The sequence below is a fragment of the Oryctolagus cuniculus genome, chromosome 2 (assembly GCF_051225735.1).
Source record: "Oryctolagus cuniculus isolate XC-2025 breed Fujian yellow rabbit chromosome 2, ASM5122573v1, whole genome shotgun sequence".
Taxonomy (NCBI): Eukaryota; Metazoa; Chordata; class Mammalia; order Lagomorpha; family Leporidae; genus Oryctolagus; species Oryctolagus cuniculus.
Genome location: NC_142868.1, coordinates 174,728,764 through 174,756,172, shown reverse-complemented (window position 1 = coordinate 174,756,172; position 27,409 = coordinate 174,728,764). Strand labels below are relative to the sequence as shown.

The following is a 27,409-nucleotide window of genomic DNA, read 5'->3' as shown; positions in this document are numbered from 1 at the left end:
TTTTAGCAAAAATTAAGAAAGCTTTTGGGGGAGAAATATCACTATGTTCCTAAATCGGTATATATGAAATACGTGAAACTTGTATAACATAAATAAAATTTTTAAAAAGATTAAAAAAGAAATCTTTTGTAATTGACTTAAAGTTGGACTTCTAATAAGACATATTGAGGAGCTCTTCAATAAGATAAAGGAGGGACTAGAGACTTCAGAATGATAGGAAAATGACCTTAGTGGAACTACCACTTGGATGACACCGAGGACAAGTGATTGCTTTTATGACCCCTTTCAGCTAAGACAACCTTAACCGATTACTTTTCAGCTTGTACAGAATGAACATGAATGAGAAATTTTGTAGAGTGCTAACATTCATGACTCTATTTTTGCATAGTACTAGGGATTAGGAAAAACAAAATTAAAATATGCAGTTCTCATAGGAGCAGTCGTGTAAATGAGGGACACAAATGAGTAAAAACGATTAAAACACGGTGCAAATGAGTAGTTGCGTGTATCAATACCACTGAGAATAGGTGGAACATCCCCCAGGTTCCTTATGTTGGCATCTGGAGCACCATTAGCCCATATAGTTAGAACTGGTTGGAAAGGTTTCACTTAGCATCGACTGCTCCATGTGTTTGGGAATGCCTTATGGCCCTGGCCAGGGGGAAGCATAGTTACTCAAGTTGGGGACCAGCGGAGCGTAAGATAGTCAACACAAGTTTGCGGCCTGATCTGCTCATGAGTCTTCATAGTAGAAGCTACCACTCCTTGACCTTAGTTTTGTGTTATGCAGTACGGTAGGAGCTTTGCCCTGTTTAACTAATTTTATCATCACAAAGCATACGAATAATAGCTTCTGTGGTCTAAAGTGCCTTCTGTTTCTTTTAATTCATCATCTCCAACAAAATATAGATTGGAGACTTCATTTATACATTCAACAGACATTTATGAAATTCTATTTATGAGCCAAGTACTATACGTAAGATGTGTGCAGTTCTGCCCTTAGGAAGTCCACATCCTCAGGATGAATAGGCGAGGACACCAGCTGCTAAAGGCTGTAGCAGAGCTGCATGCTTGGTAATGGATGAGGACAGAGCATTCTCCATACGCAGAATAGTCTTCAAAGTTGTTCTATTTGGAGTGATCCCCCAGCCTCTAATATGTCTATTAGAAGAACAACTTTGGGTTGAACCCATGAAGTTCATATCTTTGTAGACCAAAAATGCTTGGACATTGGCTATCTTATGAGTCAGCCTGACTAGTTTCTCTCTCGTGACAGTTCAGCTGTCCTGTGGCCTGTATATGGACAAGTGAGAGCTGCACTACCAAGGAAGTATCTGCCGTCCTGTAAAAGATTTCCCTTGCTGTATGTCTGATATTGTGTAAAAACAAAAGATTTCTTTCAACTACTTGACATTGTGTTTTGATTTCCAGATATTAATGAATGTGAACAGCCAGGGCTCTGTGGTCCCCAGGGGGAGTGTCTAAACACAGACGGCTCTTTTCATTGTGTCTGCGAACAGGGCTTCTCCATCTCTGCCGACGGCCGCACCTGCGAAGGTAAGATAAACCCTAAGAAACCATCTGTTATGTGATCAAGTAGGGAGGAGATATTTTTCTACTGAACAGCGAAGACTGACTAAGATGCTAGGAGCTACTCAGAATTAGAGGCCACCCACCATGTGTGCATCAAGGTGAATCACTCCTGAAAACTCACGGGTGGCTGGGGTTTATGAATCAGACAGTCTATGGTTATGATGGGGAAAATACGCATGATTCCACTGCTGGTTTTGAATGAATGAATTGGCAACAAGGGACTGAAGATTTTAGTTGGTGCATGTGGGAGACTTGAAGGAAACGGTCAGTTTCTCTGTTTGAGCCCTACCTGTTTGGCTTCTGCTTCAGTAGAGCATCTTGATCATTGTATTCATAAAACGTAGCACCTTGCTTGATTTCTCTGTACCATTGTGAACAGAGGTTTTCTGGAATCATTCCTCTAATATCCTTATCTCTAAGCTAATGTATTTTGTATTTTTTTTTTACCCATGGGTGACTTGTAACCCCTGTAAGCTTACTGAGTTGGAAGATGTTAAGGTACTCCAATTGAAAGTTTCCTGTTTGTAATTTTTGTAAGTTTGCGTGTTTGCAGGGTTATAGCCCAGGTTATTTTCATGGAGTTTATGGTCCTGTTGACCTAAATAGTCTGATAAATAGAGGAATGATTCATCTGAACCTTTTTAAAAGTAAACAGACTATTCCTAACATTATAATTTCCTTTCTCTCTTTGAGAATATGCGTGATTGAAACCCAGCTCTATTTTAAAGTATGTAAAATGTAAAAGTTCCCTTCTGGGCCTGTGCTAGTCCCCACATTCTCCAGTCTGAAAAATAGCGCACCAGGAAGCGCCTGTTGTCCTTGCTAGTACCACACTGGAACCATGCCGAAGACCAGTGACCAGGTTCATCTGCAACTAATTATTACATTGGGAGGAAGAAACTGATCTTATAAAAAGCAGGGGATTGTTGAAATTGCTCTCATGCTGAGAAGACAAAACATGGACGCCAGATTTGGCTTCAAGTAAAAGAGAGATAGCATAGGGTGGAGTTTGAACAAACAGATTGAGGGGTTTGGAAGGGATCAGAAGTTGGGAAGTAGAGGAAAGCATCATAATAATGTGGGCGATGAGAGATTTACAAGGAATCCATGCTTCAGTGGTTCAAGTTTTACATTAAGTTTACTATTTAGAGCTCTCAGACTAGCACATTTGGAAGAGACACTCTGTGAACACATGCATCTTCTGGAGAGATTACGCCGTTCCCCAGTTCAGGGAGAGGGTGCTAGGACATGTGAGGCACCCATGCAACAGATCTGCAGAACCCTGGCATTCCAGAGAGATGCACATTTGCTTCTTCTGTTAGCTCTAAACAGCTCTGCACCTTGAGTGGGAAAGATTTTTTTCACCGAGAAGTGGTCCGAGTTATGGCTGCTAATGGTTGTGCTATGCAGACCTACAATCAGGAAAACTTAAGTCCGCTCAGGTGCTCACTCATCAGAAGGTTTTACCAAATATGGAATATATTCACGTTTATGGTGTCTTTTGTACTTACTAAGTTTTCTTAATTCTGTACCTTTTAAAACACTACTCGCAGGTTATGTAATCACTCCAATTTAATTGCAGCTCTAATTTTGTTGGTCATTTACTTGGAAAATACTTGAATTTTAAAATGTGTTTTTAGAAAAACGTCCTGTGCTTTGTAAATTACTGTGCTCATTGAGCGTACTTTATTTGACACTAGGTGCATAGTTTCATACTTCAGAAACTGGACAATTTTACAAGTAATAAAATAGGTAATTCAGAATGTTATGCTGATAAATGGTAAAATAACTAGAAATCTCCCTAATTGTTAGGCATGTTATTCTCTTTCTAGAATAAGTTCTGCAAAAGATTCATTTTTTATGGGCTTAGTCCAATACACTAATTTGGTCCAAATTTTCTTTTGTTGGACTTAGTCTAAAACTTATGGCAATAGTGCTATGTCCCGATTCCACCCCTGGCTGTGGTGTAGGACAAAGCCAGCTCATATGACTGGGATTTAGCAATGGAGTTGATATGCATAGTGTTTGAATTAACACTCAAAAGTGGCTGATGCTCTTACCTCATGCCCGCTCATCAACTTATTTCTGAACTTCTGGTTAAAGCAGCTGAAGCCATGTTGATGCTAGGGTGAGAACAGGGCTAAATGGACCCATCAGAGCTGGAAGAAGGAGGGTCCTGCCCTGAGTTCCCACGGCATGGACAGTTGTCAGCATCTGGTTGTAGTTATTGAACCACAGTGAAGAGGCAAACTGTGTAAACATGACTTATCTTAACTAGTGTGGCAGGTGCTGTTGAAATATCAGTGGCACCACTGTATTTCCCCTTTCCCTTACTTGTGTATGGTACTCTGGGAGCACACACCTGGGAGCTGGAAGAGAAAGTCCTTGGTTTTTTTACATGGGATAAAGAGTGTTATTCAGAGTTCAAGTGGGGTGGGGAGTAGGTGGAGGGTGAGAAGCTATTTATCATTTATTAATTCACTTAGCAAATATTTACTGAGCTAAACAGTATTGGTGACAGGCACTGTGTTGAGGACAAGACACACACAGATCTTACTCACACAGAACCTACACCCCAGAAGGGGAATCAGGGATAAATAAGTAAGTGCAGGTTGAGCATCGCTAATCCAAAACTCCAAAATCTAAAAGGCTCCAAATACCAGATTTCTTGAGTGACAAGACATGTAAGACAAATTTGCCAGTGTCAGGAGTCAAAAATGAGACGTCACAACAGGTCCCATATGATAAGGTTTAACTCTTTTATTAGAACCTGTTAGACCATACACTTAACTTTTCTCAATTTGTATGTCATAATTCTTTTTTTTGTTTTTGTTATTTATTTATTAACTTTTATTTAATGAATATAAATTTCCAAAGTACAGCTTATGGATTACAATGGCTTCCCCCCCCCCATAACATCCCTCCCACCTGCAACCCTCCCCTTTCCCACTCCCTCTCCCCTTCCATTCACATCAAGATTCATTTTCGATTCTCTACAGAAGATCAGTTTAGCATACATTAAGTAAAGATTTCAACATTCTTGCTAAAAGTCATCATTCTGTGTTTATATTACTGTGACTGTATAAATGCTATTGAAGTGCAAACAAAATTGTAACATTTTGAGTTTTAGATTTTTGATTGGGGAGTGCTCAAAGCAGTAAAGCCTACACAAATAATGGTAGATCTTTAAAATCCCAAAATCTGAAAGACTCTAGTCCCAGCATTTCAGATGAGGGAAACTTGATCATGGTATTGTAGGATATATTGTGTGATTAATTTAAGGAATGGGGTTAGAGTTCGTAGATACAAATATGTGCAATGTGTGACACGTGGGGAATCATAAGATACACATGTTATTTTGCTCAAATTCCAGTCTTGGGTATCAGAAAATTGCAGGAAATAAGGATGTTTCGGGTTGACTTGCCCCTTTATACGCCCTTCACCTCACTTGTAGTCCATCTCCTACCACCACTTCTCACCCCCTAGCCAGATCCTTTATCTCATAAAGTAAAGGATATGTACTTTTTACTTTTTTTTGCTGAGCTCATTGTTTTCTATCCCATGTTACCTTGCCACTTATTTCAGAAGTTTCACATTTTTGTGGGTTTTTTATTGTGGAATTTTAGTTTGCGTGAAAAACGCTTGTTCCCACGTTTATAAGCAGACTGAGAGTTCAGTTTTTTTGAGAGCAACAGAACCTGAGAGATGAATGGGAGATGAATCGGGACGTATGTGACCTTCATTTCCAAAGAATCACCACGCCATAGGCAGATGGCTCTTGGTCTCTGACTTTGTGTCGCTTCTGTCCCATGCCTCTTTCCATACTTATCCTGATCAGGAGCAACTGTGCTCTCCCAGTTGTGTGACCAGGCTGAGTGAGAGCTTGGAGGACACAGGAGAGCTGGGGCCATCACACATCTCTAGACCTCACTGTGCTGGATGTCTTATTCACAGGGCAGAATGGCTGTGTTTGTCCTACAGAGACTCAGCAAGGGCCCAGTGTCACAGATGGGGCACCAGTGGCTTACAGAGCCCAGTACCTTTTCCTCCATTGCTGGCCATGCTTGGCTAGTCACATCCCATTAGGGCCTCCAAACCATGGCCAACATCACCGTCTTAGAGAATAATGAACTCTATGCAAAGAAGAAAAAGTAGAGCAGAGGAAAGGGGATTGGGTGCTTGAGCAACAAGTAGGGAGCTGGTATTCTCCAGGGCCGGTCAGAGTTGGCTTTCTTTCCTCTGTTGGTGGGTTTGTAAAAGAAATTAAATGACAAATGTTGTGTCAAAGTGAAAAATGAAGCCCTATTAAGTGCCTCTCAGATTCAGGCTGGTCTTCTACTGGCAAAATGATAAAGACTCATCAGTAAATAGACTGGGGCCATGAAAAGGCAGCGGACAGCCCTTTGCCACTGCTGACGTGGATTCTGTTGTACTTAGAGAGGAGTAAAAAGATCAGATAGACTACACCACCCAGAGAGGACCCCAGTGTAAACCGTGGGCTTTGGTTGATAATGATGCATCAACATGGATCCACTGATTAGAACAAATGTCCCATTTGGGTGTGGGTATTGATAGTAGGATAGGCTGGGAGTAGGGAGTATATGGGAACTCTGTATAATTTGGCTGTAAATCTAAAACTGTTCTGAAATACCCAATCTATTTAAAAAACATTTCTGGATTACTTAGTTTTCATTGGGAGAAAAAAATGAAAACCTTTCATTTTAATTCTGTGTTTCTCCTTCCCTGGATGATGACAGTGTTGTGTTTTCTCATTTCTCAAAATAATACCCTGGACTGAGTGTGTGATCAGCAACTGCTGTGCCTAGTTTCCAGAACAAATCTAATATTGATCACAAAACTGAAGGACTGTAGGATTGGAGAGGAACTTGGTGTATCATCAAGCCACACTCCTGACCCCTACAGGACTTTTCCCAAAGTATTCAGAGAAATAAGGTCCTGCTGTTAAACAACTAGAAAGCCTCTAATCCTGTAACCTTTTTAAGGTATTTACTATAAACCTGTCCTTGCTAACACATTCATCTGAAAGGGAAAACATAACAGATGTTACTGGTAATGATGGCCAGACTCTTTAAGTTTACTGAAAGCACTAGTATCAGTACCCCCAAAGAAGGTGCATTCAAACTCTTGGGCTAATTTTGTGTTAATTGAGAACCAGAAAACCCCGTAAAGGCAACTTTGCCAAATCAAAGAAATAGCAAATTGGGAGCAAGTGTGGTTTGTTTTCTGACATTTGGGTCTGTTTTCTACGGATAGTGTAGAATAAAAGCGTAAAACCATTGTGGACAGCACTCCAAGGCAATCGGTGGCTTTGTGGTATGGAGATAGAACTTTCTATCACCAAAGAGGAAATAGTTTTGAAAATGATTTAGCCAAGTGGGACGCTGAAGTACCCTGACACAATAATATATCACATCTGGCTGCTTGGCCCCAAGATTTTTTTTAGGTTTTTGGTCATTTAAGGGTCTGAATCTGAAAAGAAAAAAAAACCAAGAATAAGACTTGAGTGTTTCTTGTCTAAAAAAAAAAGGCGGGGGGGGGGGGGTAGGATTTAACCACAAGATTCCATTCTCTCCAATGTGTTTTTAAAAAGGAAGGCGGAGTAGTGGGGGTATCAATGCGACATTCCAGGTAAGGAAAGGAAGTGGCTTCCAGCTCTAAAGGCTACTGTTCACACTCTTCCCGGGAATGCACTTCTGCAGAAGGGAGTGAAATGGCTGTTTAAATCATTAGGGAGAGAGCTGAGGAAATTTTGCTGGAATAAGTTCCTTTTGGACCCAGAATACAGATTTTCCATGCATTGCTTGATTGTCTTCCGTATATCAACATTTGTATAAAGAAATTCATAATCGAAGCAGAAAAATTCAAGTGTACTTCCTAAGCCTTTTTATCGTGGCTGACCCTTTAAGACCCCAGAGTTATGGAAAATCATCTGTTCAGAGAAGGAGAAGTAAACTCTTGGGTTGCATCCAGAAGGTGAAGTGTTTGAATAGGCGAGCTGGCCCCGCACACCTTGTGCTGATACCCAGGCACACCCTGGGCCCTGTCTGCCTGCATCTATGTTGCTGAGTCTTTTCATGACATAGACAACTCAAATTTGTACTAGGTCATGGAAGGCTGTTTTACTTATTTTAATATTTTGTTTAAATACTTTATAGTGTTTCTTATCCATTCCAGAAACAGTGGCTTTTAGACATCTGAGAGAGTATTAAGGTATTGTCTTGGGCTTCCATGTGGGTGCACCAGAGACACTTCCTATGTCTGATTTCAGGGCTTTTTGGAAGCAATAGTAGCATAGTAATCAGTCGTGTTCTCTGAGTTCTATGAGCCATGCATTATGCTAAGTGTATTGTACCCATTTTATCATTTTATCTTTACAGTAAACTATGGAGGCTAGGTGTTAACTGGTGTGCTTGGGACAGTAGTTAATGTAAAATGAGGAACTGTATTATACTACTAAAAAGTGCAGGGATTGTCACCTCTTACCCCCTGTAGGTCGCTAGACAGATGCTGCTTCTCCAGGGGGCTGTATTCTCACCACCTTGTCCACTCTCCTGCTAACAAATGAATTCCTTCACTTCCTTTTCCCTCTTTGGCTTTCCTCCCTCCCTCCATCTTTACCATGTTCTGTTTCTCTGTCTTATTTATTGTTCAGGATCAGACTCTACTGCTAAACTCTGAGGCCAGTGAAGTAAGGAGTGTTTGCTGTGTTGTGCACAGTTCTGGATGTCAGTGGCAGTGATTACTTAGGGCGCAGTGACTATTTGGTTAATGAATGGGAGGAAGAAGGTGTGGTCTGTAGCTCATCCTGAACTATTAGGAAACATTTTGAGTTTTGAAAAGTTTCATTTATCAGTTGCTTGTAAACTGATGGCCAGTGCTGATGCCTGTTTGCACTCAAGTGCTGCAGCTGTTATTTCTAGAGGTACACTGTGTATTTCCTGTGGTTTCATAACTGATCTTTCTTGGCCTTCTGTCTGAATATAGAAAATGAAAAGTCAGAAGAGTGAAAAAAATGAGAATTTTTTTTGGCTGATCATATGTTGCCTCTGGGGCTTGAGTGTCAAAAGGATGAATCTGAGGTTTGATGGGTTTGGCCTGGCCAGAGCTTTCTCCTGGTCCTCACTGGAGCACCTGTGAGAATAAGGAAGACTGTCTGGGAAGAGCAGTGTACAGTGTGGCTGCACATTCAGAACAACACCTTTAGCTTTTCAAAAAATCTCAGGAATAAAAAGATAACACTGTTAAAGCAAAGCAGAGACAATTCAAATGTTATAAATATGTTGACAAAGTAATAGTGCATTTTAAAAACTTAAAATTTTACAAAACCACAAAACATATCTTTGCTGAGTATTATTTTTTATGAGTAATTGTGATAAAAGAAATACACAGTGGATGTTCAGTATGTTTTCCCATTGATATCTAAAGAACTTTTTCTGAAAGGCATGGTTTTATTTTTAATGTACCAAGACACTTTGTTTTTTGTGGTAGTCCATTATAATAATAAATTATGATTCTTTTCCTACAGGAGTAAAAAAAAGTATACTTTTTAGATTTTCTTGTTAACTTTTTAAAAATGGTTCTTGCCTATATTTGAATCCTTCCTGAAGCCTCTCCCAGTTTTACAGTCAGCCCATGGCGGGAAGATGTGGCAAGAAGATATCGTTACACTCTCAACACGCTCCGATTCCCTTCTTCTCTAAGGCAGCAGGTGGCTTGCTGCATATACAGGTTTTGCTCTTGCGAGAAGAAAACGAAAATGCTTTTTGTTTCATCCCATGTCTTTTAATCTAATTCAGCATTTTCCCCCTAAGTGTCCCACATACTGAGGTTTGAATCTCAGCCGAGAGTAGCAAAGTCTTATTGTCACGAGCAAGCGTCTGACACCTACAGTGGCTTCTGCACCCAGCAGCCCTCAGCTGTTCTGCTCTCTTTTCTCGGACTGGGAAGAGAAGTGCCAGCCTGGCCTGCGTGCTTTGGAGCTGTTTAATGATGCAAATGCCCTTTCCAGATACGAAGACTGAGCTCTGGGAGCTCCCTCTAGAGGAAAACTATTTGGCATAGCTACTGCCACTGTTCCGGTCACTCGCTGAGTGAGCTCCTCTTCAATACAATGTGAAATGCCAAAGCCACGTGCTCAGTAGGGATTTTTCTTTTGATGCGGTGAATCTAAAATGACTTCATTCCTGAGGATTTTGATTCTTTTTTTTTTTTTTTTTTTTTTTTTTTTTTTTTTTTTTTTTTGACAGGCAGAGTGGACAGTGAGAGAGAGAGACAGAGAGAAAGGTCTTCTTTTGCCGTTGGTTCACCCTCCAATGGCCGCCGCTGCAGCCGGCGCACCGCGCTGATCCGATGGCAGGAGCCAGGAGCCAGGTGCTTTTCCTGGTCTCCCATGGGGTGCAGGGCCCAAGCACCTGGGCCATCCTCCACTGCACTCCCTGGCCACAGCAGAGGGCTGGCCTGGAAGAGGGGCAACCGGGACAGAATCCGGCGCCCCAACCGGGACTAGAACCCGGTGTGCCGGCGCCGCTAGGCGGAGGATTAGCCTAGTGAGCCGCGGCGCCGGCCGGATTTTGATTCTTGACACTGCTTTGGGTGATGGAGAATCTTGTGCACATTTACGCCATTTCTTTGTCTTTCAAAGCATGTAGGAAATGAGAATGAGGACTAAAATTTAAATATTTGAAAATTAACATTTGTAAATATCTAAATACATAAAAATAATATTCAAAAAGTCTTAGGGTTCTTCTAGGTTTTCAATTACACAACAAAGTGTTGAAAACTCATTAATTTTATGTTTTGGTGTTATGTAAAAGAACATTCACTAATTGCATACATCATTAAACATACGAAGAGGCATAGGCTTGTAGAGTAGAGAAAAGAACTGGGCTGGGAGCCCCTCTCCAGGTTCCAATGGACCCGAGGGAAGGAGGCAGAGTCAGCAAAGGTCCTGGGGAACTGGACTGGTCCCCACTTACTATCTGATCATGACAGCTTTACGTAAAAATCTGACCTACCTTTTAAACATTAAATGTATCATGTCCCTTTTACCTTATCTGTTTAAATATTCATAATTCCAGAGTCCTATCTCCTAGGATATTAAGATTTCAGTCTGTTTGGAATACATGATCATGCTGTTAGGATTCTAAGGAAATTATTTTTTAAAACTGTTCTGGAATAATTCTCCATTATCACCTTCAAGGCCAAAAGAATATTAGAATACTGGCGACAAAGAAATCAAATAACGTCCTTGACATGAAGAGAGTCCCTTAGAATTGCAGTGAAATTTTTAAGGAAATAGGTATCTTCCCCCTTCTTTTCCCATTTATGAAGCAATCTAAACAAAAAAAAGTTCACATCTTTTTGAAATTACAGAAAAACAAGTTTGAGAGTATGGGGATGCCTTAGAAACTGCAGCTAGGAGGTGGTGCTTAGAGTTAACTTCATTATCACTCAGTCTAAGATACATGCCACCAAACTTCCTATCACTGGGAGACAAGGAAGCAAAATGAACTTTTGAAATAATGAGGTTGTCTTAAGCCAGGGGCTGTAAGCTTCTAGATCACCTTTTTAAAGTAAAAATTTTGATTGATATTTAAAATTCATATAGAAAAGTGCATAAATCCAGAGGATACAGGCTGATGAACTTCTACAGAATTAGCCCCTGAACCTGTTTAAAACTCCTTATGATTGTTTTCTATTCCTTCCCCAAGGCCCGCATAGGAACCACTATTTTGACTTTATCACAATGGATTTTTTTGTTTTCTTTTGAACATTACATAATGGATCACATAATATGTACATTATTCTATCTAGTTTCCTTCATTTAACATTATATTTGTGAGCTTCATACATATTGTATGTAGCAATTCATTTATCTTCATGGCTCTATAGTATTTCATTATATGAATACACTACAGTTACATATCCATTCTACTGTTGCTAATTGTTTGGGTTGCTTCTGGTTTGGGGCTGTTTTGAATAAAGATGGCATGAACATTCTTGAACATGTCTTTGGTGGCAAACTAATTTCTGTTCTGTATCACTCAGGACTGTCATTGTTGGGTTATAGCAAATGGGTTTGAGGGGGCTTCAAAAAGTTCATAGAAAATGGAATTAAAAACATAAAGATAAAACTGTAAATTTTATTTCTCCACATGAGTGCCATCAAGTTCAAGACACATTTTGTGAGCAATAAAGCCATTTAGTACACCCCAATTTTTTCATAATATGTATTTTTCGTGAACTTAAATTTATTTAAAGGGCAGAGAGAGGGAGAGACTGACCTTCCTTCTGCTAGTTCACTCCCCAAATGGCTACAGCAGCCAGCACTTGGCCAGGACAAAGCCAAGAGCCAGGAATTCCATCCAGGTCTCCCATGTGGGCAGCAGGGACCCAAACAGTTGGGCCATCTTCCTCTGTTTCTCCAGGCACATTCGCAGGGAACTGGGTAGGAAATAGAGCAGCTGAGACTTGAACTGGTGCCTATATGGGATGCCAGTGTCACAGTCTGTCACCACCCACTGTGTTATGATGCTGGCCTCTTGGGGTAAACTTTTTGAAAACTTCCCATTTGCTTTGCTTTTGTTTATGTAATAAGCCAAATTTTTAGATTTTCAGAGTCTCAGTTTTCACAGTCACAGGCAAAGTGTGAGAGTTCCAGGTCCAAGTTCTTGTCAGTGAGTGGTATTACCATTCTTTTCCAAGTGTAGCCCTGCTGGGTACATGTATCTTACCTGTTGATAATGCAGGTGTAAGTTTTCATTTCTCTGCTTTATATTTAATACCTTTTCATACCCTTATTGGCTCTTTAGGAATTGTTTCAGTTACCTGATTCTGTTTCACAAACCTTTTCAAAAGGAAGTCCTCAGAAAAACTCAGTCATTCCAGATAACCCAAAACACTAATTTTAATGAAGTCCAATGCAGTAGTTCATTTGACATCAGTACTTTTTGGTGTGCAAAACCTCTGCATACCCTGAAGTCATTAACATACTTTTATGTTGTGTTCTGTAAGCTTTATTTTTTTTCTTTCGTTAGCCCCTCTTTCTGTTTCCTCACGTTTCACAGTGTCCCCTCTTTCTGTATTCTGGAAAAGGTTGTGTGTGATTGGCTGATTGATGCACTCCTCAGAGTGGTTATTTGTGCCTGGAGGCTTTGGGATATGTGTGTGTGTGAGAGAGAGAATTATGAAGGACTTTTAATTGCAGTTAAGATTTCTCTGCCAGATAAAATAATATGTAGACGTCTGACTTTTTGTGTCAGTTTTGGTGAGTCTTGTTTTTCAAGGCATTTGCCCATTTTAGGTAAAATTTCAGATTCATTGGCACTGGATTGTTGAAAATATCCTTATCTCTGTGGAGTGTGATGTCCTTGAATTTTCATTGTAGTGAACTGTTCCTTCTCTGAGTCTTGATCCGTCTTCTGATGGGGGTTGGTCTTTGCAAAGAAACAACTTTTGTTGATTTTTGTCTCTCTTCTATTTTGTCTATTTCTGCTTTCATAAAAATTGGTATGTTTTTCTATTTGGATTTGATTTGGTTTTATTTCTAACTTCTTGAAATACATCCTTAAATCATTAAATTGCCAATTTTCTAATATGTATGTATATATTTATAGATATACACATTTACCTCTAAGAATGGCTTTACCTACATTCACAATTTTTGATATCTTGTATTTTGCTATTTAGATAAAAGTATTTCTAAAGTCCATTGTAATTTTTTTCTTTGACCCATGAATTATTTAGAAGTGTTTTGCTTGATAGCTAGACATTTGGTGATCTTCCAGTTATCTTGTTGTTATTTCTTCCTTAATAGCATTATTATCAAAGAACATAATCTAAATGATTTCCATCTTTGAAACTTGTTACAGCTCAGAATATCATCAATTTTAGTAAATGTTCCTTGTGTACTTGAAAACAATGTGCATTGTATATTTGGACCTACATATGTATGTCAGTTAGGGCCACTGTGTAAGTTGTTTTTCTTTCTCTCTTTCTTTCTTCTTCTTTTTTTTTTATTTGACAGAGTTATAAACAGTGAGAGAGAGAGAGACAAAGAGAAAGGTCTTCCTTCTGTTGGTTCACTCCCCAAATGGCCACCATGGCCGGCACTGCACTGATCTGAAGCCAAGAGCCAGGTGCTTCTTCCTGGTCTCCCATGCAGGTGCAGGGCCCAAGCACTTGGGCCATCCTCCACTGCCCTCCTGGGCCACATAAGAGAGCTGGACTGTAAGAGGGGCAGCTGGGACTAGAACCCGGTGCCCATATGGGATGTCGGCGCCACAGGTGGAGGATTAACCAAGTGAGCCCAGGCACCAGCCCCATTAGTTGTTTTTCAAATCACGTGTATTGACACTGATTATTTTCTCAGTGTATTGTCTGTTAGTAAAAGGAGTATTTTATAATCTCCTGTTATTATGAAAATCCCCATTTTATTTCAATATGCTTTTTATTTTACATATGTTCTGACAGTAGAATCCAATATAGAACTGTATTTTCCTGATGGATTGGCACTTTTATCCTTTTGAAATACCCTTTTTAATCCCCAAGGCTGCCTCTTGCCTTTGTCCTTCTATCAGTGTGGCTGTATGTGCCTACTGCCCCCTCCCCGCCTTTCTGTGTTCTTGCACTGAAAGGTCTTCTGTGAGCAGCAGATGGTTTTTTCCTGACCCACACCGACACTTTTTGATGTAAATACATTTAGATAATTACTAGAGTTTTGGGGTTCAGACTTGCATACCTAACTCTTTCTGTTTGTCTCATGTTTTGTTCCTTTTCATTTCTGCCTCATTTCATTGGATACCTTCAGATGTTTTTATTATGCCATCCCCCATAATTATCCTTATGATTTTTAACTGAACAGCATATGAAAGGAAATAAAATACACTGAAAGTTTAGAATCAGAAACACTCAACAAAGATTGACTATCTTGTGATAAAAGATGAAATTGTATATAATAGTTACCTATATACAGTGGAATAGTCCATTTTAAAATGGAAAACATCTACAACTGACAAGTTACCAGTTGTAGTTGAAAAAGCAGTTATTCAAAGTTTATTTTCTATTCAATAGACTCTCTGAATTAATATTCAGAAGATTTTACTTTTGGGCAGGCTCCAAGCTTTGTAAGCTAAATAAATATGCCTTGATAGTCAAGAAAACTTAACTAAATTAAAAAGCATTTTAAAGATGTTTATGTGGCATTTTTGTTTTTATTTTAGGAATTTGGGTTCTGTGTTTACTTGTTTGTAATCACAGATCACTGCTATGATCTAACTTAAGCATGTGTGTGCTATTAATAATAATCATCTGTGGGGAGCAACTCAGACTAGACTGTTACTGGAATTAAGACTTATTCTATGCATCTGCTCTCCCACAATATGGCGCTGGGAGAGGAGGAAACAGCTTCTACACAGCTGCCTCCAGTTCAACCAATAAACTGTAGGACCTGCTCCTGATTGGAAGAGAGCAGCGTACTCGGCGTGTGGGTAGCAGAGTTGGGATTGGTGGAAGAGGACTATAAAGGAGGAGAGAGACAACATGCACCAGGAACATCTAAGGGGAACATCTATCTGAAGGAACACCTGAGCAGCCCCCAAGAGAGCCGGCCGGCGGTGTGCCGCTCCCCTGCAGAAGTGGGGAAAGTGGCAGGGGGAACCGCCCTTCCACGGAGGTGGAAGGGTCGGTAGCCAACCCGGGAAGAACCAGCAGCAAACCTGGGGAGGGCCAAGCAGACAAAAGAACAGCGCAGGGTTTAGTGTCGTTCCTCCATGAAGAGGGGGAGCGACAATCATCAATAGCATTTTTTCTCTTACATAATTTTATCATTCCAAGCAGAACACTTTATTTTAAATCGATTATTGTTAAATTAGAAGAAATAGGGCCGGCGCCGCGGCTCACTAGGCTAATCCTCTACCTAGAGCCGGCACACCTGGTTCTAGCCCCGGTCGGGGCACTGGATTCTTTCCCGGTTGCCCCTCTTCCAGGCCAGCTCTCTGCTGTGGCCCGGGAGTGCAGTGGAGGATGGCCCAAGTGCTTGGGCCCTGCACCCCATGGGAGACCAGGAGAAGCACCTGGCTCCTGGCTTCCGATCAGCACGGTGCGCCGGCCACACCACAGCGCGCCAGCCGTGGCGGCCATTGAGGGTGAACCAACGGCAAAAGGAAGACCTTTCTCTCTGTCTCTCTCTCTCACTATCCACTCTGTCTGTTTAAAAAAAAAAAAAAAGAAAAAAGAAATAGAATGTTACATATTTTTAGTATATTTTAAAATATTTTTGAATATCCTTTCTATGTTTTCCTGTGCAGCTTACATTTGCTGAAATATTTACTCCTCAAAGATGGAGCTTATCCTAAAATATTTCATTATTTTTATTTCAGTAGTTTTTCTGGCTTTAAGAGTTCATTCTTAAAAATTTAAGTGCTGAGAAATACAAAGAAAAAAATCAGTCATTGATCCACTAACCAGTGATAACTAATAAAAACATTTGGCACTTTTAAAATAATGCTTTGGTATTTACTTTTGTTATAAAATAGAATCATTTTTATCTTTACCTTTCCACTTAGCATTGTAGTCTTTAAATTTTTCTAATATTTATACCCTTTGAAATGACTACATCCTTCCATCATACTATTTTGGTATAGAAATATATTTCCCAGTTTTTATTCTAAGAATCCAAAGGAAAGACATAAATACAGTGCAAAACTGACAGCAAGATTTATTTAAAGAGAGAATACATTCATGCCTGAGTGTAGACAGAAGCAGCAGCAGTTCCCTTTATGGGGTAGGCGATGGTCTTCTAATTGAATATGTAAATAAATGGGGTGGAGTTTGGGCAGAGCTTAGTGTGTGTGTTTTCTGGGGGTGTTGTGGTACCTTCAGGTGGAATTTAACTTCCACGTAGCCATTGTGGCATCTCCTCATTCCTAGTCCTGGATGAGATGCAGGTGCCTCGTGGGAAAGGCGGCTTACTGGACTGATACACAAGAGAATGGAGTTGCAGTGCAGGGCTGCAGAGACAGAAGTTGTGGGAAAAAATCCCAGCCCATTTATTTCTAACCTACCTGGCTAGTTTCTGTATATCAATTGTAGCGTCCATTTTTAAATGTGTGCTTCTAATTGTTTCATATGTGTGTGTGTGTTTCCTTGATGTTCCTATTTATTTTCATTAGTGATTATGTCCCTATACTATATATAAAGAGAATAGATTTCATATATTTCATAGGTAACAGTTCTAAGAAGATAATCATGCTTCCCTCCCTCCCTCGATCCTTCTCCTTTCTTCCTTTTTTAAAAAATTTTTGCAAAAATGTAATTTCAGTCCGCTCTATAATTATAGGCTTAATGCACGACTAACCATAATATTCAATAAGTAAAAATATAAAGACCACAGTTCCATTGGAGTATAAACAAGGGCTAAAACAACAGTCAAATCATGAGGTCTGTTACATTCCTATACATTTTTTGTGTTCTATATTAACTACTACATATAAGAGAAAACATACGATTTTTGTCTTTTTGGGACTGGCTTATTTCACTAGGCATAATGGTTTCCAGTTGCATCCATTTTGCTGGATTTCTATACTAGATTTTAAGAAGCTACTAACAATATCAAAGGTTATGAGCCCTTTGATAGTACTTAGATATCCATAGCCTCTTTGTTTTCCAGAAGGGTTCTCCCAATTTCTTGTTCCACCAATACCATAGGAGCCTTCCTACCTTCTAGCATTCTGTCCAAAAATAAACATGAGCTCATATTTTTTTCTCAGCAAATTTGATAAGGAAAAAGCAATACCTCATGTTAACTTGCATTTATTGTTAATAATGTTTGGTACTTCTGTGTCTGTGAAATAGTTTTTGCATAAAGTGGCGTTTTAATATTTTCTATCCAATATATGTATGTTAATGTTAGTAATCATTTATCAATATTCTGCAAATACAAATTGAGTATCTTATCTGAAATGCTTGAGATCAAAAGTGTTTCAGATTTTTGAATATTTACATATACGTATACATATAATTTTGTTGTTGGACCCAAGTCTAAATACAAAGTTCATTTGTTTTGATTACACCTTACATACATGGCCTAAAGGTGATTTTATACAGCATTTTGAATGATTTTGCACAAGAAACAAAGTTTTGTACATTCAGCTTTGATATTCATTACATTATGTTGGTGCTCAAATGTCAGATTTTGGAGCACTTTGAATTTCAGATTTTCATATTATAGGTGATTGACCTATATTTTCCCATTCTTTAATATATCTTTTCATTTGATAATGCTTTTCTTTCACTTTTAGAAGTTTTCCATATTTTGTGACCAATTGTATATTCTTCTGTATTTATGATGCTATTTTTATATTTAACTTTTTCATACATCTGAGATACAAAACGAAGCATATCCCTGCCCATCATTTTGCTCTTGTCATTCTAGAAGAGCTTTCCAAGTCGGCCTCTGATCATATCTAATACAGATTCCTACACTGGGAATCCTGATTTCTAAATCTCCAATGTGGTAGATTTTGGGTGAGACCGGAGATGCCATGACCACCAGTTGCTTCTCTAACCCAGCCCCATGGCTTTCCCCAGTACAGTGTCTGTTAGTGCCCAGCCATGGGTTTTGGTGATAATGTGATGTTCCAGCATTTTAGGGTCTTCGTAAAAGTTCAGTGAAGACAGGAAGACACTGTATGAATAAACATGTTTTTCAAGAGTCCGAAATGACTCCAGGAGGCCCCAGGTGAGCCTTCAAGAGCTTGGAAGGCAGAAGAAAGTTAAACGGATTGAGAATGTGATGTGAAAACTGTAGGAGGCAGTGTTCCCAGTAGAAAAAAAAAATGCCATAGGCAAAGATCTGGAAACATAAATGTTGCACAGAATTAGGTACCCTGTGAGTCAATTAGTTTTGGTTGAAGATGTGAAAAAGGGCATAGTGATACGTGAAGCATAGCTGAAGAGGGAGGCAAAGGCTACATTCTGAAGGGCTTGCTTGCACTGAACAAGTAGTCCCTGCACACTTCTGTGCCATGCTCTGTTGTGGACTATGCACCACAGTGATAGTGAAACAGACATGCTTTCTACCATCTAGGAGCTGCTTAGGCAGGAGACAAATGTAAATAAATAACCTTTCCACAAAGCTTACAGCCACAAACCATCACACTGCTGTGAAGGGAAAAATGGGGCCCCTGGGAGGAAGGAAGGGGAAGGCTTTGTGTCAGCTGGAGGATCTCTCTGCAGAATAGCATTAGAGCTGGGCTGTGAAGAATGAGCTTACGCTGGGAGAGTGGGAGATGACAGGTGGAGCGGGGCATCCCCAGGTAGAGTTGCAGTAAGTGCAAAGGCTCTGAGACAGACAAGTCCTTGGTACATTGAGAGAAGGGCAAAAGACCTGGTGCCTAGAGAGGAACTGGCACAATAAGAATGGAGCAGGAAGGCCAGATTAGAATATGTACTCCTTACAGGGTACATATTACAGTAAGGAGTGTGGGTTTATTCCAAGTGTAATTAAAGCAGACTGATAAAGTAGAATCAGAATGGTATATAGTCTACACAATTTCTTTATTTTATTTTATTTATTTATTTATTTATTTTTATTTTTTGACAGGCAGAGTGGACAGTGAGAGAGAGACAGAAAGAAAGGTCTTCCTTTGCCGTTGGTTCACCCTCCAATGGCCGCCGCGGCCGGTGCGCTGCAGCCGGTGCGCTGCGGCCGGCGCACCACACTGATCCTAAGCCAAGAGCCAGGTGCTTCTCCTGGTCTCCCATGCGGGTGCAGGGCCCAAGCACTTGGGCCATCCTCCACTGCACTCCTGGGCCACAGCAGAGAGCTGGCCTGGAAGAGGGGCAACTGGGACAGAACCCGGCGCCCTGACTGGGACTAGAATCTGGTGTGCTGGCGCCGCAAGGCGGAGGATTAGCCTATTGAGCCATGGCGCCAGCCAATCTACACAATTTCTAAGGCATATTTTGCTTCCATATTTTAACATTGGGATGCTTCTTATAGTTAAGGCAGTTAACAAACAACAGTGTGAAATTATTTAATTTGCAGAGTATGTTTTTCTTTCTTAGTGATATATAAAATAATTATGTTCCTTTAAATGGGGTAGGGAAGTCTTGGATTGGATTTACTTCAATAATTTACAGATATTCAAAGATAACTTAATTGAGATATAACTAACATAGCATATAATTTAACCATCTAAAATTTTAAAAAATGAGTAGTTTTTAGTTTGTTTGCAGTTGTACAATTTCAGAACATTTTCATCACTCAAGAAAGAAACTCGGTAACCATTCGTAGTCATTCCCTTTTCCCTCCCCGCCACCCTCAAGCTCCAGACAATCACTATTCTTCTTTCTGTCTCTATACATTGCAGACTCCAGAATTTCAAGTTGTGCTTTCTATTGGTAGTTCTATATCCTTTGACCAACATCTTCCCATTTCTTGTCCCCTCCCCGTCCCCAGCCAGCTAAGCCTCCGATGTTCACCGTTGTACTCTCTACTTCTAGGAGATCAGTTTTTCTAGATTCCACCCAAGAGTGAGATCATGTGGTATTTGTCTTTCTGTGCCTAACTTATTTCATGTACCATAATGTTCTGTAGGTTCATCCCTGTAACTTATATTATTAACATATATACCATCCAGGATGCTGTTTGAAGGTGGGTTTAAAGGGACAAGGAAAAGTCAGAGTGTCTCCTAGGAAAATATCGCAGTAGTTCAGGTCAGACATTTTGGTCGCTCAGGCTAGGGTGTTGGCGGTGTGATGGAGTGAAAGGGGTGACTCATATGTTTTGGAGAGAGAACTGGTATTGGATTAGAATGTAGTATTGGATTAGATATGGAGCATGAATTGGAAGGAGTATTAAGGGATTATATATTGTGGCTTTAGCAAGTTGAGAACTGGGTACACAATTTGCTAATGTGGTGAAAAATGAAGCAGTTATTTTTAAATATCAAGAGTGTAGTTTGAGTATATTAAATTAGAGTAGCCTATGAAATATCCATGTGAAAGTGTCAGGCAGACAATTGAATCAACGGAGGTCTAGTGTTCAGAAAAGTCTCGACTGGAGATATAGAGCAGGAATTACCAGATATAGATGGTATTTGGAACCGTTGGCAGGAATAAAGCTTCCAAGTAAGATCATAGAAAGAGAAGAAAACAGGACCTAGGACTAATCTGTGAGGAACTTCAACATCTAGGCATCAGTAAAGGGAAGACTGTACGAGTGGTCGTGGGGTGAGAGGGAACCCAAGAGCATGTAGAGTCACAAAATGGGAAGATGTTTGTTTGCAGTTGTACAACAAGAAGGTATTCAGCTGCATTGAGTGCTCCTGAGAGTTTTGGCAAGAAAACAGCTAAGAGGGTTTTACAAAGTGGGGAGCCCCATTTCAGTGGATTCTTCTGCCCAGGAGTCACACAAGAATGACAAACGATGGAGTGAACAAAAGTTAAGAGCTTTGCCTGATAAAAGGGAATAAGAAATATTCTGGTGGAAAGGAGGCTTTGTGTTTTGTTTTGTTTTTATGGGAAATGCTAGCGGATTTTGATCCTGCTGGAATGATTCACCAGACAGGGAAAGTAGAAGATGTTGGGGCAATGGGACCACTGGGGAAAGTGGGAACAGAGTCAGAGGGCTTGTGGCAGAGCCTCCATACAGTTATCTGTGGAGAGAAACTGAAGAGGTTAAGCAGATGGTTACTCGATTGGGTTATTTCAGTAGATACATCGTTCGGTCATTAGGAAAGATGAGTTGTCATGGTGAGAGGCAGAAAGCACACCGGGTAGGCCACTGAAGGAAGCTGGGTGAGCGTTAGTGAGGCCCTGAATCAGGTTGGAAAGGAGGGAGAGATTGGAGATATAACGAAGGACTGAATTTAGATGGGTGTGATGGTAGAATGTAGGGAGGTAATCAAGGATGACTCCCGTGTTTTTGGATGAAATAATTAGGATGATATGATTTATTTTTAAGTTGGTTTTCAAAAGGATTTCTTTATGAATGGGAAATGTACAAGGGTACTTCAAAAAGTTCATAGAAAATTAAACTGAAGGAAAAGATTTTTTGGGTGCAAAAAAATTGAAATACATTCAGTTTATTCATAATATTTTTCATGAAAGTTTTAAAGATACCTTGAATGCGTGGAGTTCAAAAAAATTTTTAAAGATTTATTTATTCATTTGAGAGGCAGAGTTACAGACAGAGGGAAAGAGAGAGGGAAGTCTTCCATCTGTTGGTTATCTTCCCAAATGGCTGCAATGGCCAGGCCAAAGACAGGAGCCAGGAGCTAATTCTGGGTCTTCCCGATGTGGATGCAGGGGCCCAAACACCTGGACCGTCTTCCACTGCTTTTCCAGGCCATTAGCAGGGAGCCAGATTGGAAGTAGAGCGGCCAGTACTCGAACCGGTGCCCATATGGGATGCTGGTGCTGCAGGCAGAGGCTTAACCTACTACACTACTGCACCAGCCCCTCAAAAAAATTTTGCACAAGTAAACTTTTAATTCCGTTTGCCATGAACATTTTGAAACACCTAGAGGCTGGCAATGTGGAATAGCTAGTAAAGCCTCCGCCTGCAATGCCGGCATCCCGTGTGGATGCTGGTTCAAGTCCTGGCAGTACCACTTCCCATCTAGCTCCCTGCTAATGCACTTGGGAAAGCAGCAGGGGATGGTCCGAGTCCTTGGGCCTCTGCATCTGTGTGGGAGACCCAGAAGAAGCTCCTGGCTTCAGTGCAGCCCAGCCTTGGCCTTTGTGGCCTTTTGTAGAGTGAACCAGTGGATGGAAGATCATGCTTTCTCTGTAATTCTGCCTTTCAAATCTTAAAAGAGTTGATAAGAACAGAGTAAAGTTTTGGTTTAGTTTCTCTGAAACTTACAGCTTCTTGCAGATAACAAGTGGGAGGCTCATCTGGGTAATTTTTAAAGAATAAGTAAAACTCTTTCAAAGTAATACATTTCAAGGCAGGGGGAAAATTATCTGTCATTGGCCAGCCACATTTTTTCAAATTTATGTGCTAGAAACTTATATGTGAAATAGCTTTCAAGATAGACTCGGACCATCAGGGTCCCCGGGTTTCCCCTGCCCTCCCTTATCAGGCCACAGCAGGGCATTCAGACTCTACACGAGGACCATGGCTTTTGCTGTGTTCTGGCTCATCCCCATTTTTCAGAACGAAATTATTTTCCATAACATACAAGACCCACATTCTCCAGCCTTGTAGATGTTGCCAAACCTCAGTGGATCTTTTTTAAAAGCTGCCACAATATCCTATTGTATTGCCTGGGCCATCTCCAAATCCAGTTTTTAATTTCCTATTGGCTAAATTTTATGTTTTAGGCCTTGTGTTCATCTTCTGTGTAATGCTGGCTTCCCTCCTATACTGTGAGAGAGACCTTAATCTCTTTTGGGCCAGCAGCCATGCCATTTAAAATTCCTTTGGGCAGCTATTCAGATGGTTTCACATCTTTCAATCCCACTTTGGGGCTGGGATTTACTGTGTCCTAGTTGGCTTCCATTTCTTTTGGTAAGGAGTGGGCGGGCTGCATTTCCCTTGAGCAGGAACCCTACATCTCTTCCAGTGTAAGCCCTTTTCTTTGGATCTCTTTTCTTAATATTCTGGCGCCAAGTTTTAACCAATTGCAGTTGGTCAAGAAGACCTGGGTGGAAAGAGTGGGTCATTTCCTCTTTAGGATAAGATCCAACAGCCTTGATGCTGGACATGGGCCTGGGGCCTCCTGAAGTTGGCACACCATCGGTGCCTATGTGCTTGCTTCCAAGTGTCTTATAGAATCTTCTTTAGTGCCGAAAGTACCTCTCTACTTAGATTTCTTTCTTTCTTGCTTTTTTTAACCCAGAAACCTTTTATTTAAGGTGTTAAACTTCATTAGATTTCAAGCTGATGATGCTGATACTTCTGGTTTTAACGACAGAGATGTCAAGGTGTTGTTCAGCCACAAGAGTACTTGATTAAACTGCAGGCCTGTGAGTGATGGGTCAAGGAGTTGTAGCTGAGAAGGATTGGTTTTCCATCTTTATGCATATACTCCAGTATGCTTATGGGGCTCTCAATTCAGTTAGTTTTATTCACCTTCCAGAACTGACTTTTCATAACCATTGTTGTGGTGGGAGGCAACAGGATATATAGGATAGAGCCCAACAGTTGGATTCAGAAGATCATTCCTTGACTTTGCTCCATTGCTTTGCCTTCTCTACCAGTGACTGATCATGTAACCTTGAGGGAAGTCACTTTCTGCTCTAAACTTTAGTTTTCTGGATAATAATTGAGTTCCCTTCAAGGCTAAAGGAATCACAGGATTCATCTAAAAACGTTCTGATAGCCAAAAGGCTATTTTTCCCAATTCTGCAGTAAATGTGAAGATTTTCTTGTGAATGATCCATTACTAGAAATGACACTCCCATTCCCACCATCTAACTGTTTAGTTTTCTGGCAGCACAAGGAAGTCTTTGCCTAATAAGTAGACATGCCTTCTAAGAATAAGGACAAAGGAAATAAATAAAAACAAACAAACAGAAAAAAACAAAGGAGGATGGCACCAAGTCTCTGGCCTTGTACCTTTATTTGAAAATTGGATATGCATTGTTGTAGTTCTGCTCTTATGTAGATTCCTGATAATGATCAGTGGGTTTTGAAAAACTTTGACCCTTTGAGAAAACACACTCGATAAAAAGCATAAGGATTAGAAAATTGGGCTACCAAATAGCTCAGTAGTTAAGACCCTGAAAAGTATGGGCCTGTTGTTCACTGACAACGTTGCTACTTTTAAAGTGAGCCAGTAGCTGTTCAATCATGAGGAACGAGGTTCTATTTTTTTTTTTTTTCTGACATTTAGGTAACTTGTTATGGGAGAATTCATCATTGGTCCACTATTAGTCATTTGAGTAATTCTTGACATCAGTTCCACTGAAACATCAATTTTTATCCCATGTTTTGTGCAACATAAATAGAAAACACTTGTAAGACAAGTCAGCAGTTACTATCTGGATTGGCAGTTGAGAGATTGCTGGACAGTCACTCCTGCAATCACTCATCTGTGGGGTGGCATCGTGGGTGATAATATCCTGCATGGCTCATACAGTTCCCTGAGCAAAACTGACAGAACTGCCCTTTGTTCGGCCAAAGAGAAAGCAGATATTTGGATAATTCAAAAAATTAATTTCATATACAAAATTCAACTTTAGCAAAAACAGGATGCCTTTCACTTCTCCAGATGAACAGTGGAAAAATACTCAGAGATCTCAGATCATCAACAAAAGTTCGAACAAAATAATTTTTATATAGGTCATTAGAGAAGTAAAACAAATATTGTCCCTTTGTCAAGGTATTACCTCACCTCATTGTTGAAAATGAAAACTTTCATGTTTTTATTGAGAGTTTGGTTATATCACTTTTATAAAACATTAGCTTGTAAAAGTTTATAAAATCTTATTTTATAAAATGTTAGTAGAATGCCTGTTGTTAGTCTCCAACAGGCATTCTACTTTATTTCTTCCTATTCATTCAAATCCAAAATATTGCTCATCTAAATTTTCTCGGTTAATCACTGTTGCCATCAGTCTGAGTCTGCAGGACACCCAGGAATTCCTAATCATCTTGGGGCTTGTTCACATTCAGCACAGTTACTCAGCTCCCATGCTGGTGAACAGTAATGAGAGATCATCAGCTGCTATTATTGCATGGAATTAATCTGAAAGAAAACTAGAGTTTCCTTTAAAAATCTGGACTGGCAAGCCACCAGATTTCTAGTGACTACATCCCCTTCCTCTTTGGCGATGCCTCCGCTTATTTTAGTAGAGAAGTAAGTAGCTGGCGAGGCTTAGTTGAAGGTTCCCCACCTTGAAAAGAAGTCCTGATGAATGCAGCAATGGCACAGAATGCCCTGGGATTAGAGAGGAGTGGCCCTGCCCTGGCATCTGCTTTTGGAGTAGCCAAGGAAGGTACCAGCAAGGAGGCAGCCCTTGGGCTGATTCTTAAAGGCCAGGAGGAGATTCTAAGCCAGCCATGAGAGGCAGAGGGGCAATGTAGGGAGTCCAGCAGAGGAAGGAATGTGCATCACACTGGTGAGAAATCAGAGGCCATGGCTTTTCGAAGAACTCTAGGATGCTTGACAGGACTGGAGTGCACACTGGGAGGGAGGTTGGTTGAAAACTGCATCCAGACATATAATCAGCAGCCGGATGATGAATGGTACCTTGTGTTCTACCAAGTAGGTTACTTTCTGGCCAAGAAAGAGAGTCTGGGCAGGGGAATGGTGCTGGTATGTTTTGCATTTTGGAAAGCGCATATAGGCAGAAGCTAGGGAGAGGATAGATGGGAGCAGGGGAGGGAAGCAAGAGAACATAGGGAAAGTAATCAAGGCTCAGGAATGTTAGGAAGTTGGGTGAGATGCCATGATAGGAAGAGACAGGGAGCAGGAGAAAGGGAAGGATGATGTTAAGATGTTTGGCTTAGGTGGATTTGCTGTTGAAGGGTTATGGGAGAAATGGAGGTGAGGTGAAAAGAGGAGTGACAATTAGTATATTTGTTAACATATCCAATAGATCTCGCATGAATGGTTGTGTAGGGCAGAGTTCAAGAGAGACTAGGGAATCATCAGTATGTAAATGGTACTTGAAGTGTTTCTGAGTTTCTGTCTGGCCCCTAAATCCTGTGGGAATGACATCTCTTGGATGCCCACTTCCAGAAGTGCACAGTGAGCAGTGGCCTCCATGAAGTGACTTGGTGACACCATAAAGTTCTTGCCCTTCATCCCCCATTGCCATCAGAAAAGGAGTTATAATCCTTGCCCTATTCTCACATTGGAAATCACCCAGAACAGACTTACTGAGTGTCCTCTTTGTTTTATATGTTGCAAAGGAGATGCATATTTTTAGATGTGAAATAATTACATTAATTTTTCAATTCAAGCTGGGAGAGTAAAATAGAAAGAGAAAACAAAAGGAAGGATGGGAAAGTTCTTGATGAGGGCAGGAAGATGGTGAATTCAGCTGTAGTCTTCAAACAGTTGAGCCTGTGGCCGATCAAATAGGAATGATTAAAAATAAGAAATGTACTTGTGAGAAAGCTCTGGGATTCATCCCAAGGACTATGGAATTTGGGGGAGTCTAGGAAGGGTGGAGAGGGTGCATTAAGCCTGCAGCAGCCCTCCTGAGGTGGGGGGGCTAAGCCTCAGCAGACACCCACTCACCAGCTGTGCAAGGGTGCAGGCAAGCCACAGTGGTTAAAGGTGGAACAAAAACAACATTCTATCCCTGAGCATGGGAAGAGAGAATTCACAGGATGGGTGTTCTCCAGACTGGGAGGTCAAGGGTGACTAACTGGAAAATGATCATCAGATGTAATGAGTCGTCAGCCACTGGTTTCTTTTCTCAGAGGAGCTTTGGTGGGTTATAGTTAGGAAGTGAGATTCTAGGTCATGGAGGACAAACAAAGTAGGTAGGCATTTGGCCTAAGAGTTAAGACACCTGCAAGCCGTTTCAGATGCCTGGGTTTGAGTCCCAGCTCCACTCCTGCTTGCATCTTTCTGCAAATGCAGAACCCTGAAAAGCAGCAGTGATGGCTGAAGTATTTGTGCCCCTGCTTCCCGTGTGGGAGACCCAGATGGAATTCCTGGCTCCTGACTTTGGCCCAGCCTTGGCAATTGTGGGCATTTGGGGAGTGAACCATCAGATGATAGGGCTGTGTTCAGACTTGTTCCCTCTCTCTCTGTGTCTACCTCTCAAGTAAGTAAATAAATAAATAATGTAAAATAAAAAGGACCTTTTTAAAAAGAAGGAAGAAGGA

The 27,409-nt window shown here is 40.6% G+C and overlaps 1 protein-coding gene across 17 annotated transcripts in view; it reads left to right on the top strand.

Moving 5' to 3' along the window:
* The window catches only part of LTBP1 (latent transforming growth factor beta binding protein 1), a 446,285-nt gene that overhangs the window by 367,393 nt on the left and 51,483 nt on the right, over window positions 1-27,409 (top strand). For all 17 annotated transcript variants that reach the window (XM_051843010.3, XM_008254559.5, XM_089326552.1 and 14 more), the window contains one exon: window positions 1,432-1,557. In XM_051843010.3, the coding sequence (XP_051698970.3) occupies window positions 1,432-1,557 (126 nt within the window). The remainder of the gene's footprint in view (window positions 1-1,431; window positions 1,558-27,409) is intronic.